Consider the following 15,556-nt stretch of genomic DNA (forward strand, 5'->3'; position numbering starts at 1 on the left):
CGCGCCCGCCGCTCCCTCTCTTTGTGTGCGAGCGAGGGAGCGCGCGCGGGCGGGCCCGACACACAGCGCGGAGGAGGGCGCGGGGCAGCGCGGCCGGGGAGCGGCGCGGGCGGGCGGCGGAGCGGAGCGCGCCGCGGGGGCGGGGGAAGGTGGAGTGAGGAGCGCGGGGCGGTGGCGGCGGCGGCGGCGGTAGGGCGGGAGGGAGGGAGGAAAGGCGGGCGGCTGCTGGCGGCGGATAATGATGGCGTGGTGCGCGCGGCCGCTGGGCGGCCGGGAGCGCTGAGGGGAAGGAGGCGGCGGGACCCCCGCCCCCAGGTAGGCTGGCTCGGAAAGTTTGGGGCGAAGTACCGGGGCGGCTCCGCTGCGCGCCCCGCAGGCCCCGCGGCGCACAGGCGCCGCCACGGGGAAGCCCCAGCTTGGGGCCGAAACTTGCGGCTTCCCCCTTCCGGGCGGCACAGGGCGCCCGGGCCCCTCCGTCCCGCGGTGCGGGCAGCGCGGTCCGGCCGGGCCCGGCTTCCCCCGGGCGCCGGGAAGGGAAGGGAAGGGCCGGCGCTGCCCCCTCCCTCGCCGCCCGGCCCGGCCTGGTTCGGGACGGCCCTTGGCGGAGGGGTGGCAGCCGGAGGGGGCGGGGGGCCGCCGCCGCCGCATCCCCTGCCGGAGCTGCCAGGTCGGTGCCCGGGCGGACGGGCAGCAGCTGGGTCCGTCTGTCCCGGCGGACACAATGGGGTTTATCCCGCGGGGAGGTCTCGGGCGACGTTTCCCACCCCGAGTTTCGAATTCGTGTCACACGCCGGCGAGGCCCCGAGTTAATGGAACCTCTCTGTCTCTCTGCAGATGGCTCTCCGGATACCGCGATCCGCGCTGGGGATAACACCCGATGTAGCCATTCACGCGCTTTGATTTCTTTCTCTCCCCTGCACTCCATTTCCGTGCAAGCGGGGAAGCTGGCTGAGTGAAAGGCTGCTTTTGGGATCTTCTGTGAAATCTGCTCTGCCTGCTGTTGGAGGGTGGAAGCTTTGTGCTAAGGAGCCATTCTTCCCGTTCTTCTTCAGGAGTCGAGGGAGCTTTCTCTTTGACAATGATGAAAACTGAAGGCAAGGGGGAAAGGACTTTAAGAAGTGCATCACCACACCGAAATGCCTATAAATCTGATTTCCATGCTATCAAATGCTCTTTTGATGGTGTAAACAATCCTGATAACACTTCCAGTAAAACAGGCTTGCATCAGAAGCTGAACACCTCTTCCAGTGGAGGGGGAAATGACCCACACAGTCGAGGCAGAGCTGCCACTTATGGCAATAGAGTACACAAGATCAAAAATATGTTTCTGCAAATGGGAAGCTCTTCTTCCACAGCCTCTGAAAGCAGTCCACCTGCTGAGACCAAATTAATCAGCCGGGCCACGGCAGCAGAGTATGGACCTTCTCCAGGTAGCCCATCTTTTCTCATTGTTCAAAAAAATAATCTTCTTAATACAAGCACCAGCCCCTGCAGCAGTCCTGTGGATTCGTTATCTGTGCCTTCTGCTGCCGACAGGGTTGTCCGTAGCAGTGATGAGGCAGACTTGGACAAAGTTGCCCTGGCAGAAAAATTTTCGGAGACTAGGAAGCTTTTTGAGAGGAATATAAAACAGCGGAGCTCAGTGGACAGATACTCCCCCAGCAAATGTGAAAAAAGTGAAGATAAGAGGAGATGTGGTTCAGCTTCTGATTGCAGCAATGTGGTGGACAACTTCAGTTTTAATACAGAAGCGAGTCCTCCAGTTGCACTGGAGAAAGTTGAAAATCAAGGCAGTGAGGAGTTGAAACAGCAGCATCCTAATAGTGGTTCTAAATCCTCCTTCCTGAATGCAGGGCCCATTTCTAGGAGGCTGGAAAGCTTTTTGGGTGACAGTGATACTGAAGAATCCAAAGAAATTTCAAAAAATGATAGTCCTCCGAATCAGGACCCTTTGAGAGGCCAGGAGAGTTTGAATTTGCCTGCTGTTGCTGAAGGATGTCTGGAGAAGGGTGTGTTCCCCAAAGTGCTTGGGATCCGCAGAGATGAGCCGAGTGAGGCTCTTGGAAAAGACAAAAGGGAGCAACTGGTACTTGAGAGAAGCCTGTGGGATATGGGCAGTGTGCCTGGTCAGGAGGCTCAGCACAGATCAAATAGTGTTTCCTCCTCAGCTTCCCCCGCAGAGGGGACTTGCACAGAGCTGGTTGGACAAAATCAAACCTCAGGGCATGAAAATGAGGGTTTGGAGAAAGATCACGTTGTTCAAGAGGATCAGATGCTCATATGTCAAGTACAGGAAGGGGAGAGGAGTGACTATGCCTTGGAAGTGATAGAAGAGTCTATGGATGGCAGCAAGACCAGTTGGGAAGAAGAAAGAAATGGGTTGTCTGTAAGAGATGGTCCAGTTACATGCGTTCAGGACGTTCTAGAGCAGGAAGAGGATACTGAAGAAGAGGAGCAAGTGCTGGAAAAGCAAAGTGAGGACTTCAGTGCTTTTGGAATAGAGAATGCAGCTTTTGATGGTGACAGGGATACAGAGCCAGAAAACCAAGAGCCTGAAGGCAAAGAAATTTTGGAGGGAGAGGATGCGTATATGTATGACAGTGAATATGAGGAGTTTCCTGGGCTTTCTGAAGAGGAGGATCCTGATCCAGACCGAAAAGTCAAGTTCTCAACAGCTCCTATCAAAGTAAGTACATTTGAATTGTCTTTATTTTTTAATTGTTTTGCAGTCAAAAATACCCAGGAAATACATTTTGTGGGGTTTTTTTTTAAAGCTCTAGAAACCCTTTAAAAAGTTTTAAGTTTACAGCTTTTATTTAACACTAAATAAGAGAGAAGTTACATGTTCAGAAAATTTATAAATTAGTCACAAATGATTTCTTAATTACAACAGCTTCATAAGATAGTGTAGTGGAGCACATGAGGTTTTACTTGCCAGACATTTTTAGGACCACAAATGTTTTAGGCATAGATATGAACACATGACCTCTAATACTTGCCTTCATTTGTTTAAAATTGAGTTGTTGCATTAGGAAGAATTTTTTTCAGTTTTACTTTTTGTAAGAAAGTTTTTAAAAAACCCAAACAAAATAACAAAAAAACCCATAGCAAACTTTCAGATTCAACTTCAGACTTGGTTATAGAATTAACTATAAGAAAACATGAAAGACTGATTCGTGTTATTTAAGATTCTAGAATTCTCTCTAATAATAACCATATATATGTTATTTGGTTTTGATACTGGATTGGTGAATAAGCCGTAGGAGCGTTAACATGAGTATTTTGGAATCATGAAGTTGCAGAAGTGGAAGTTACAAGGCAGACTGGGTAATGAGGAGTAGTGTAAGTTACAACTCTTAACAAATGAAAAAGATTTGTATGTTTGATCTTCCCTCACCAAAATACCCACAAAATAAGTTGTTCTACAACTTGAACTGTGTTTACCCGTAGTCTCTTGCAGATTTGAATTATTCTAGTCCCTCTTAAACTTTGGGAGAAGAATTGGGAAATGCAGGATGGAATGGGAAACAGTCCAGGCTTTCTTAAGCATACTTCACTTCTACTGTTACATGTATGAAAAATATCATCTTTAATAAACAGCTTTTACACCTTGTTCATACAATCAAGACTTGCTTTTACTGATCAGAGGGATGTAAAATCCTGTTGACTCTTGAATTTCCCACAGCGGAGAGCTGTAATTTCCCGGTTTGCTAAACACCCACCAGTGTCATACCCCAGAAAAGATTCTGGGTGTGGCAAAATGTGAGTTTCGTTGCACGTGGGGGTTTTTTGTAGTCTCTCCATGGACAGGCTGACTTTATATGGCTTTCTTGTAGATGATGCTGCTTTAGTGGTGACCTGGCGCAGTGAAGGGGAGAGTGCTGGTATTGAAAACTGCATAATGAGTCTGATGAGGGCTGGGAGAGAGCCGGAGGGGCATCAGTCCATTTCCCCTTGCATTCGTGCACTGAATGTCTGAGGAAAGTGCCGTATAGAGTCTACTGTAAATGTGTGTTGAGTGACTCCCTGCTGTAGGCAGGGTTTTACTGATCGTTGCTGAAATCCTACTGAAGCAGGGGCTGTTAACAGACTGCCGCTTTCTCTGCAATGTCTATGCCAGACATAGTTGAAAGCGTTAGTAGAAATCTCAGTGCCAACTGTGATGGAACCTCTCATGTAGACAAAACTCAGGTCTTTGTAACAAGCACTGCTCAAATATAGCTGCTTCTCTGAAAGCCACAGGAACCAACCTGCACCAGATTATCATTTACACAACCAAGAGATGAATGTTTAGTAGCAACTGTTAGCAGTTTTCCAGGAAAAATAACATAGTTCTTGCCATAATGCCCCACTTGGATTTGCAGAATATAGTGTCCTTAATAGCAATGTGATCACTGAAGATACTTTCTAGGGCCCTTAAACAGAAGCTTGTGATCCTTGCCTTTCTTTATCCCCTTTCAATGATACTTGGCTATATCTTCCCTATTTTGGGTATAGGGATGTCTTTCTGTATGTTATTTTCAATAGGTTTTCCCCCTTTGTTCCTCATGCCTAAGCAATGATTTCTTTTCCTATATCTGCCTTTTTGCTTCATGTTTTCTATGATACCTACTGGAAATAAGTCCTGGTATATGGTTTTTGAGGTTTATACTCTGTAAAATAAAGAATTCCACCTTTTTTTTTGCTTACCCAAAATTTTCTTTAGTTGTGTACCTTTAATATCTCATTAGCCTTTTAGAAAATCCCAGTTTTACCTCACAGAAGGAAATTTCTCTGTCTGACTTTCTGTGTAGATTTTAGTGCATCTTAAATTGGAAGAGAAAAAAATCTGAGTGGTAGCTAGATTGTTCCTGGTCCCCACCACAGCTTAGAGCATTGCATTAGTGAGAAATGCATCCTAGTAACTTCCTTTTTCAGCTTTATTTATACTAATAAATTTGACTAAAATGTGAGTGCCTTTTTCAGACCTTCGTAGGCACTAGAGGAGAAGGTCTGTGTTCCTCCTCATAGATGCTACTGAGAGAGGCCAGCCTGGCCTTGCATTCTTGCTGTTTTCCTTCTGCACCTCTCTAGTGTTTACAGAAAAAATCTATGTCTCTTGCAGTTGCTGTTTAGCAGGTGTGTGATAGAGTGGAAGAATTCAAAACATTCAGAAGGTATTGGGCATAAAAAGGCACATTCTCAGATCTTCAAGGTTCTGCAGTGGTGGAGCTCTGACCATTGTACTTGATATACACAAAAGAGAAGTTGGATATGTGTGTAGGTAATGCATATAACTTAAGCACAGGCACCTTAGAAACAATATTTATGCTGCAGGAACAAAGAGAACTTGATTAATATTTCTGCTTCAGAATTGCTAGTCAGTTGTAAAATTGGCAAGGCTTTTGAGTAAAAGGAGGAGACTGCAGCTCTCAGGGGATGTGTAAGGGAGCCAACTCTGTTAGCACTGCATCTGACCCATGATAGAGATCCATAATTGTTGACATCTGTAGCAGGGCTTAAGAACATAATTTGATCTGATAATTTCAGGAAAGATGGAACATAATTACACAAATACTCCCATTATTTTGTGTTGCCCTGTGCCTGTGAAAGCAAGCACAGATGAGACTTTTTAAAAGAAATGTTTCAATTCCATAGAAACTGGTGATAAATGACGTGTGGGAAGATTTCTTCTGTGCTGTGGGTAACCCAACTCTCTTTAGTCCTGCTTCTGTTTGATCTTTGCAGACCTTAAGGCACATTATGTCCTGGTTGCTCATTTTATCTACAGTAGTTGAAAGAGTGATGCTGTGCAGTTATTAGCAGAACTTTGCAGAGTGGGTTTGTATTATGGTACCTGAGCAATTTTTAGTCTCTTGTTGCCACATATGAAGCCAATAAGGAATGTAAAGCACACTCAGCTGCCCAAGGTATTTGCAAGGGAACTGAATTTGTCTTTCTCTTGAAGTTTGCTGAATAAACTGTGTAAACAATCGGCATTGCACAGTGCAGAGAACATCAGGTAACTCTTCTGTCATCCCTTTATATTCATTTTGCCTTTGTAATGTAGACATTACCTTGAAAGGCTCTAATTAACATAAATGCAATGACCGAGTGCTCTTTGAGATTTGTAATTTTGAAATATTTAGTTGGGAAAACAAATACCTGTTTTCAAATTGGCTTCTTGAGTTGTTCTTACCTCTGACTATGTCAAACTTTGTCCTCAAAACCTTTAATAGTACAGTGACTAACTTCTGCAGTGATTTATGATCCTTAGAAATTCTGTAGCTCAGGTAAACTGAAAAGATAGTACAGCTACTGTTTGCTTCCGTAAGTCTGTTTAATTATCAGTGTTATCTAGTTCATGTTTCATGGGAGTGGCTGTTCCCACCTTTTTGTGAATAATAATATATTTTAAGATTTAGTCAAGAACGCAGTTTAAAAAAACCCAAACTAAACAAAACCCAAACCTTCATAAAGGCGTTACTTTTGTATTGTCACAGTTGAGCAGGAGCTTAAATTTATTTCTTAAGGAAACTGAAAGCAGTTTCATAGTTTGTGTGTTGTCCTGACCAGTCAAGTATCAGCTGCTTCTGAGAGAATATGGAAATCTTTATAATATTGCCATTTGTCTTGCACATCAGAATAGATCTGTTTTACGTGTAGCTGGGCACAAATGATAACATTGTTCAGGCTGGCCTACTCTTCAGTCTTTTTATTACAAAACTGCTTACTGTGGAAGTTAATGAAGCACTAAATGAAGATAACCTTGAATTAGATTTCCTGTATGACAGTATATCTGTAAATGCTTACCACTTTTAGGAGATGCACAAATTTTCTAGGTCAATGCATAGATTCTTGAATACTCATTGAATAACAATGTTGTAGAATAGTGTTTCAGCTTCATACAGCCTCTGATTTTTGAGCTGTTAACTTCTGTACTTACGATGTCATATACTGAAAGGGATACAAAATATACTAAGTAGTAGAAGATACCCAAACCCTGGAGTTTCTTCAGTAATTAGAAAATTGATGACTGGTCAATTGTTTGTCAGCCATTGCTCAAGCACTTCAGTAAAATACTTCAGTGGCATTAAGAAACAAGTATGTGATGTGGATGTAGGTTGATATAGGAAAGTAGAGATTTGATCTGAAAGTAGATTTAAACAGAATTGACTAATATGTGGGAAATCCTCTGCTCTTTTTTTCTTGACACAAATAACACGAGTGCATTTCCATTGTGCTTTGTTTGGGAGCTTTTGCAATGACAATTTTCTTGTTGTAACTGATAGATTTGATTTATTTTGAAGCTCTGTTTATCAACATTACAACATTAGTAACTTAACATCATAACAACTTTTCTTCATGTTATTATCACAAACTCTTCATGGTACTTTTCAGTGACATTTTGCAAAAAGTAACCCTGTTTTGTTCTGCCTGCATCTGAGAGTGTGTCATTCCTGCTGGATAACAGTATGGGATGTTAAAAACATGGATATTACCTGGAGGAAGAAGGTACATATTTTCACATGTGTGAAATTTTTTTTGGGGGGGGGGGGGAGTTGAGGAAAGATAATCTTTAAACTCTTACTGAAATTTCAGTTTTCATGTAAGTTAAAAGTTTATTAGGCCTAAATGCATTTAGTTCTGTGTTTGGGTTTACCTTGGTTAAAAAGTCCAATATTTCTGATGCCTTTATGGTCCTTATGCTGTTTTGATTCCATGGTGGTTGTTCAGCTCTCCAGAAAGAAACCCTTTCAACTCCAGCTGTTGTCTTTTTTTTTTTTTTAATATCATACATTCTCTGTTTAGATTTTTAGGAAATATTTGATATGTAAGTTTTACAATAGTAGATTGATTTGGCATTTCAAGAGTCTTTGGATGAGAGTCCAGAAAGTGCCAGGACATGGGACTGTAGAGCAGAAATCTAAATTGGAACAGAAAAAGTAAAGAATTTCTTTTTATGTCATGGCTCACTGCTGTAGCAGCTTGACTCTTTACATTAATATGTCAGTGTATTTCTAACTAAATTATTCCACAGATGCAGTTATATAACATACTAGCTGACCTGTTTGATGTATTTGATTATGCTGTAAAACTATAGAAAAATAAGAGAATGCTGAGATTATTGAGGTCAGGTGAGGTTATCTCCTGCCCATCCTCACTCCTTTTTCAGTTCCTCCAGCTTCTAACTAGCAGTGCTAGCAGTTTCACTTGGATTTGATAGGGAGGAAAAAGAGGTTTTTAAAGGTATTTTTAAGATACTTCTTGGTTTGCGGAAAATTAGCACTTGTATCAGAGTTGCAGATTCACACGCTTGCTGAGGGCATGCAGCTTTAGTTTAAATTGCTTATTCTTTTTGACTTAATGTTAGCTGATCACTATGTGTGCCCAGCCTGTGCTGTGTTTTGCTCTGAATAGCTGTGGGGAACAGGAGGGAGGAAAGGAGGTGAATAGGAGGCACTTGAGGGTTTCATGGGTGATACAGTCAGAGGAAACACTGAGGAGGTGTTGAAGGTCAGCAAAGATAAGCAAATTTATGGGAGACAAGTTCATTAGCTCAACAGCTAAGCTGCTGAAAGATTCAGTGTCTTTTTGATGATGATTTCTGTTATTAGCATCTGAGAATACATGACCTAGGCTAGTAAAGAATGAACAGGCAGTAGCTGAAACTTGTTCCTAGTTTACCTTTGGGGAGATGGAAAACTTAATTATCCCTTTCTATATAATTCTAACATAGAAGATGACACTAAGAGGGGCATCAGTAAAAAGATGTGTGCCTCTGTTAGCTGAGTACACATTTTGTAACCTTAAGATAAAGGTGCAGTGTTGCAGAATTTTTACAGGGTTCTTATATTTTTATTGAGTAGGAAAGTATTATGCAACATGGCAAATTCTTTACATTTCTTTCTCCATCATTTTCTTCTATCACCCCCTGATGTGACTTGGCATAGTGAGATGACCCTTTTCAAATCTGGGGTATTGATCATTGCTAATGACAGTATTAATACAGATTAGTTAATTGAGTTGATTTGGTGTAACAGGGTTATTTTGTTGTTGTTTCTTCTTATGGTCTTTAGAAAACAGTGAGATGGACACTATTTTTGTGTTAGTTGTTATTCTTTTGAAGTTCCCCATACCGGTTTGCTTGCTGTTTAAATTTGGTCAGGTCAAGATTTCTGTTTCGCTGAATACTAAATAAATACACATATCTATGTGGATTACCAGGTGTAAACTGATGGGTACCAAGAATTATGGATGTTCATAATTGAATCACTCTCTTTATAAGCAAAGTCAAGGAGCCAAGATGTTTTGAGGGTACCCCCTTTTATGTGGTATTGTGAGTAGTTCTTTGATTTGATTATGAGTAGTATTTTGATCATATCCTATTTATTTTGAAGTCTTTCAGTCTCTTTGTCAGTCAGAGAGCAATGCCACCTCAACTGGTGGAGGAGATGGTGGAGGAGTACAACCAGATCACAGATGGAGATCATGGATCTTCTCTCAACTTCTTCTTTGAACGTCTGAAATGAAAGAAAATCAGTGCTCTGCATCTGAAATGAAAGAAAATCAGTGCTCTGCATCTGAATGGATGCTGTTCTCTGGTTTCAATATTTCTTCCACTGGGATTTAAAAATTAAATACCTGAAAGTGAGAGAATTTCTCCTTCTCGAGTAGGTAGCATAACCTGACTGAAATAGATGCTGTATTGTCTGTCTTGTCTAGCTGGCTCCAGTGATTTTGCTCCTGCAATGAAATACGGAACTAGAGAATAAATTTTACTGGTTTTATTGAGAATTAGGTAGAGAATAATGAGCCTGGCTAAAAACCTGGTTTATTTATGATTAAATTGTCTATATGAAATTGTCTGTACTGTAGATCCGAAGCAAGGTTTCACTTATGTCTTTATGTAAATTGACTTGGTTGGGGCTTTTAAGTCATGCAGAGCTGCAAGATCAAAGGTAGAAATGTGTGCAGCCTGCCTGTATATCAACCCGTTCAACAGTTGCTAACTATTCTGAAAGCTTTTTGAAGAGTAAAGGTGTGCAAGATATTTCTCTGTGCTGATTCTGTAATGCTTTTATAGCATCAATTGACTTAAATTAGATATAGACACTTTTCACTTAAAATATAAAAAGTAGCAGTAATAAGATACTAACCATGTAGCTTTTGGAAATAGAGGGAAGAATGGGTAGTGGTAACGAGATGACTACTTGAACTGAAGAGGGAGATTGTAAGAGTAAACTGTAGAGTGTACATTATGCTTCAGGTCTACTTCAGTGCTACTCTTTCAAATGATTATTCATGTTTGCCTGGGCACTTCGCATTTTGCCAGGCATCACAAAGGCCATCAATTTGGAAAGCCCAAACTGTTCACTGTTAAATAATTTTCCCTGAGCTGTAACTTGTGTTTTGAATGTTTGGCTTTACCGAGTGTCAGTAAACTTGCCCGTTCAAAGTGAGCCCCGTGTTTCAGAAGTGAGGTGAACCAAGGGCTGTAGCCGTGGCTGGCTGTGGAGTCCAGCCAGGGTGTCAGTAACACTCCAGAGCCTCTCTCAGCTCTCAGGTGTTACTGCCTGTGCAGGTGCTGTGAGGCTTTCCAGCAAATACTGCAGTATTACATGAGAATTTTAAAATGATGCTGATATTGCTTCTGTTCCAAATAGTTGAAAGCCCTTCTGGGCAGTTACTGATTTCTTAATCTTACTGCTTAATTACTTTTGTATTGTTCTGCTTTTCATGGGGCACAAACAAATCTATATACTAGAAATGAATGTGGCAGTGGAGGTCTTCGGACAGTGGTTTATCACTCTGTAGCACTTTCATGCAAGCACATGGTAAGTTAGTGTTTACCCTTTAACAAAATTAATATTCTTCTAAAACTAACATAATACTTAAGTCGACCTTTTTATGGTCTGTGAAGAGTTTGAAGTAAGTGAGGTTGTCGTTTTTCTGTGATAATGCTGTTTTCTGTGGTTGCACTAAGATGATAAAATGGAGATTTTTAGTTCTCTGTAGTTACAGGAACTCAACAGTAGGATCTCTTAAACAGTAGGCTGCATTGGTGTTCTTTGAGTGCTGACCTTGATGATGTTGATATTAACATCTTCACAGAAGGTGCAAAACTGAGTTGTTCATGTTCAAAAATTTGTTCATTTTCCTGGTGTAAAGAATGCAGCTTGTTCTGTCTTCAAATAAATATGTATGTTCAAGCACTAAGTATATTTGAAAATGTACAGTTATATGTCTTAACAATTTAATTAAAGTAATTCTTAAAAATTCAGCCCTCTAACAGAACTATACAAATTAATTTTACTCATTCTGAAGGAAAAAGGTCTCGAGTGTAAAAAGAAATTATTTTTTCAGATAGTTTGACAGGATTCAAAAGTTATTAATGTTAGGGCAACCTGGATATATAACAAGCTATGATAAAAGGCTTGTAAAATTCACATGGTTTCCACAGTAAAATTAATCTCTTTTCTCCTATGTTGTGACAATGACTTGTGTTTGCTAAATAATATCTTTTAAAAATACTACTTGCACACTAATAATTTTATGATCTCTGGCTAGCAGTGGCTTCTGAATAGTAAGATTAGAATTTCTTTTGTCTGTAATGCATTTGATTCAGTGACTAAACCCTGCCAGACACAGTGCAGGGATGAACATGTTTCGCTTTCTCATCAATCTTCTAAACTGTGAACTTATATTACTTATTATCCACATTTTAACTGTGTATAAATGTTACTTTTGCTACTTTGCGAGGACAACTTGCTGAGCTGTTTTGCATTTGCTATATTAGTAACAACATTTTTACCATTTCTGTCTCATAAAAGATGAATACTGTGTTATGATTCCACATGTACACAATAAAAATTTCTGTCTTTTTCCCTTGACTCTTGGTCATAGTTTTTGTAGTGTTCTTTTGCTTTTCTTTCTGTTATTGCAGTGTTTGGCTTCTGGTTATAAGTTTTGGTTTTCCTCTGTTCCTTGTAAACTGATGTTTTTCTTAAAAGTCTGAAGTTAGGAGGGGGGTATATTGTTCTTGCCATTTTGAAATGGGGCTACCTTTTTTTAGTTGTGAGGTTGTGGTTTTTAGAATATTATCTAGATGTTCTCACACACTCATCTGTTACTTAAAAGTATGAATTCTTTCTCTTAGTGAATTATTCAGAATTGACTTCAGCTAGACTTTACTTAAAAAGCTGCAAAAAGTATGCATAAATATTAGTAGTCTTCATTTGCATAGATATGTTTGTGCTATTGTTTTATTAATAACAATTATAAACATCACTGGAACCTAAGGGACCACTAGTTTTAAATTCTATTATCCACTCCCAGTAGATGATCAATTCCTATGATCAATTTTGTATCAAAATTAGCAAATTCCATGAGACTCCCAAGTACTATTCTATTACTTTTAAGTTGGAAAAATAATAAATAATTTTTAGAAGTTCTAGAAGTGTTTTAGTGCTGGTAGCCCAAGACTTGCAGCATATGTAATGCTATTACTATGATGCAACTTTGCTTTCCCCAAATTTCTAGTGATTTATAAATTGTTGTGCAAGGAATTAGTCATCCCTGTGGCAATGTAATTCTTCAGTAGATACTGGCTACTTGGGTCATCTTCTGCTTTGTGAGTTAGACCACAGAGTTATAAAAAATATAGTTCTTACTGTCTCCCAGATGAACTCCTGCCATTGTCCACATTTTGCTCATTCAGCCATTTGACAGTTAGTGACCTTTGACATTTTACTCATACTATTAAGACTAGATTGTGTGTATACTAATTTATAAGCAAACTTGATATTTTTCATGCCCTGGTATTTGATTTGTTCTCAAGAACTCAAATATTCTCACTAAGAAATTATTACTTGTTCCCTCATGAACTTCCTTTTTATTATCAGTTTAAAATTCATCTTATTATAACTTGACTATATTTTTAGAGAGATTGCTTTTTCTATTGGGATGGAAAGGAAGCAAACTAGACTGATTTTGTTCCAAAGGGAGAGTAATGCTTCATGAAATGTCCTATTCACTGATTTGGGGACTAAGAAGGGTGATTAAAGAACTTGGGAACTTGGCCACCTTTTTCTGATAATAATAGAGAAGGGGTACTTTAGACCATTTAGATGGTTTTCTTTGTCTGTTTTGCAGATTTATTCTGTAAAGTTCATGGAAGACATACTGTAAGTGTGACCCTTGTCCAGTTGTGTCTAGTTGTTTCCTACTGATGTCTGTAAATAGTCAAAAGGTGTTTATTAACCTTTATGCAAGATTTAGGAAGAACAACTTTTGTGTTAAAGTTCCTTTATTGGGGGAAACATAAGACTTCTGAAAGTGGGTTTCTTCCTTCCCTTTCAGCCAAGTGGATCTAATCTTGCTTACTTACTGGACCGACTGTATGGCCATGCCACGTTTCTGGAGTAGATGTTTTGCAGGGTTTGGGAAGAGTGTGTGAGACTGATCTCCAGCTGGAGTCTGAAGGGAAAGCAGTAACTCCCCATGGGAAATACTGTAACTATTAGTTGCTTTTTCATAACCTGTTTCAATAACTGCTTTTCTGTGTCTGAGGCTACTGCCCTGCAGAGCTAACACATATACCAGTGAATGTAAATTCACAGGGAAAATGTTAATTACGGTTAATGTTGTCTTACTTACATGATTGCAGTTACCTGTCTACGTAGTCTTAGTGGCAAAATACAAAAATTGCAGAAATTTAGTAGGCCAGTGTAAATGAACTTTGTGTCAGCACTGCATGTTCTTGATTAGGGAGATGGCTGCTGCAGCTGCAATCCGTAACTGTTTTTTGTCTTACAGTGATGTTGAATAAAACACTCAGTGCCTGCAAAACATTTAGCAGAGAAACCTTGTTTTTAAAGATAAGCGGGGTGGGGTATATTATTTTCCTTTTTTTCCCCTAAGTTATTAATTTAAATACAGTCAATGACATGCTGATGTTTAAAATACCCTGTTACATGTACCTCATTCTTCCTTTGTAGATTTCTGCCTTAATTTGTGTTGTTTGTTTATCTCTTTATTTTTAACAATCCAGAAATTCAGTTGGGAGTGATTACTAAAAATAGTAATGTATGTAGCAAGGCATTTCCTTTTCCTGGGAAACTGCGTGATTCCCTTGCAAAATCAGAAAACTACATCTGTTTGAAACACTGCAATTGGCAGATGGTGTGGGGGGAGGGAAGAAGAGAGGAAGGATTTGGTGGAATGTAGTCCTAAAAAAAAAGTCACACTGTATCAAAGAGGAGATAACTGATTTCTTTTAACTGTTTTGTACATTTACAACACAAAATGTGTTTATGAAGTTGTTTTGAAACTTTTAAAATGTTACTTCTGTGCAAGTTGAAAACTATCTGACAGCAGCAGTATTCACTAAACCGATAGTTGTTTAGAAAATGAGATCTCTGGGAGTACCACTTTAATTTCCTTACTGATTGTGATTGTCTTTCAATTATATGATGTTTGAAAGGAGGTGAGAAAACCTTAAAAAAGTTTTCTGTTACCTTTCTTAGGTTTTCAGTACTTACTCAAATGAAGACTATGATAGACGTAATGAAGAAGTGACCCTGTGGCAGCCTCAGCTGAGTATGACTTGAGAAAAGGGTGGAAAAGATGGAAGTGTTTCCTGTGGAAATTGAAAAAGGTGCAAATCAAACCTTGAACATTTGCAATAGATACTATGTGAACAAAAGATAAAACCATTTAAAACTATATTCCCAGAACTTAGCTCTTGAATTTTTGAATGTTTGTCTAGGCTTTAATTGTGTGGCTAGTTCTGTTGAATTTGGTGAATGTTAACTGGACAGGCCTCTGCTAAGTGCAAATTGTCATACTGAATTGAAGTTAAGAACAAAAACGCTTTAGTACTATCTAAATATAAAATATGTGTCTTTTTTCAGGGGTTTTCTGGGTTTTTTTCTGTGGAAGGACTTGAAATGCTTTGAAACAACTCAGTACTGCTAACTGTTACACTATGTGTCATGCAACTAATGTTAGATTTTTTAATCCCTTAGGTGACAGGGGTCTGGGCATCAGTATCATTGGAATGGGAGTTGGTGCTGATCAGGGACTGGAAAAACTAGGTATTTTTGTAAAAACAATACAGATGGTGAGCTGCTCAGAGGGATGGACGGTGAGTTTTTTTTTATTGAATTGATTATGCTTTTTACAAATTTGTAACTGATCCCAATTGCTTTTATTAGATATGCTGAATACTGTGAATAAAAGTACAAAAGCTGAATGCAGCCGAGTGATTATTACATTCCTGCTTTATCTAATTTTTTAAAAAATGAGGAATTATCAAAAATGTCCTATAATAAATAAGTAAGTGTAGATCTGCTTACAGCATATATAAGAAAAGGTTGGCATGAGCCCTTGTGTAGAAGTACCACAAAATCATATTAATACCCCAGGACACCAATCACTGTGTAAATACTATAAAAGATATCAAGTCTAATACTGTGTAAATTTTAATTTGTGATTGGCATAGTAACTGAGGATCAGAGGCTGGTTTTTAAGTGACAAATTTCAATGGGCTCAGAATTTGTCATTATAAATACTA

The 15,556-nt window shown here is 39.7% G+C and overlaps 1 protein-coding gene and 1 long non-coding RNA gene across 3 annotated transcripts in view; one reads left to right on the plus strand and one right to left on the minus strand.

Annotated features, from left to right (window-relative positions):
- The first annotated feature begins 208 nt into the window (after nucleotides 1–208).
- The window catches only part of LOC116789170 (neurabin-1-like), a 43,710-nt gene continuing 28,362 nt past the window's right edge, over nucleotides 209–15,556 (plus strand). The window contains 7 exon segments of the mRNA XM_032692618.1: nucleotides 209–315; nucleotides 835–2,686; nucleotides 14,508–14,553; nucleotides 14,556–14,582; nucleotides 14,585–14,638; nucleotides 15,009–15,099; nucleotides 15,101–15,127. Of these exon segments, the coding sequence (XP_032548509.1) occupies nucleotides 1,079–2,686; nucleotides 14,508–14,553; nucleotides 14,556–14,582; nucleotides 14,585–14,638; nucleotides 15,009–15,099; nucleotides 15,101–15,127 (1,853 nt within the window). The 5' untranslated portion in view covers nucleotides 209–315; nucleotides 835–1,078.
- On the minus strand, nucleotides 8,732–15,273 carry LOC116789172. Of its 2 annotated transcripts, none has more exons than XR_004357923.1 (3): nucleotides 14,523–15,273; nucleotides 13,653–13,822; nucleotides 8,732–9,503 (listed from the first exon to the last, which is right to left on the minus strand). It is a non-coding gene; the product is annotated as an uncharacterized LOC116789172 (long non-coding RNA). The 2 variants fall into 2 exon arrangements; XR_004357922.1 differs by having other exon boundaries at nucleotides 13,639–13,822.

The sequence above is a fragment of the Chiroxiphia lanceolata genome, chromosome 7, assembly GCF_009829145.1.
Source record: "Chiroxiphia lanceolata isolate bChiLan1 chromosome 7, bChiLan1.pri, whole genome shotgun sequence".
In the NCBI taxonomy this organism is placed as follows: Eukaryota; Metazoa; Chordata; class Aves; order Passeriformes; family Pipridae; genus Chiroxiphia; species Chiroxiphia lanceolata.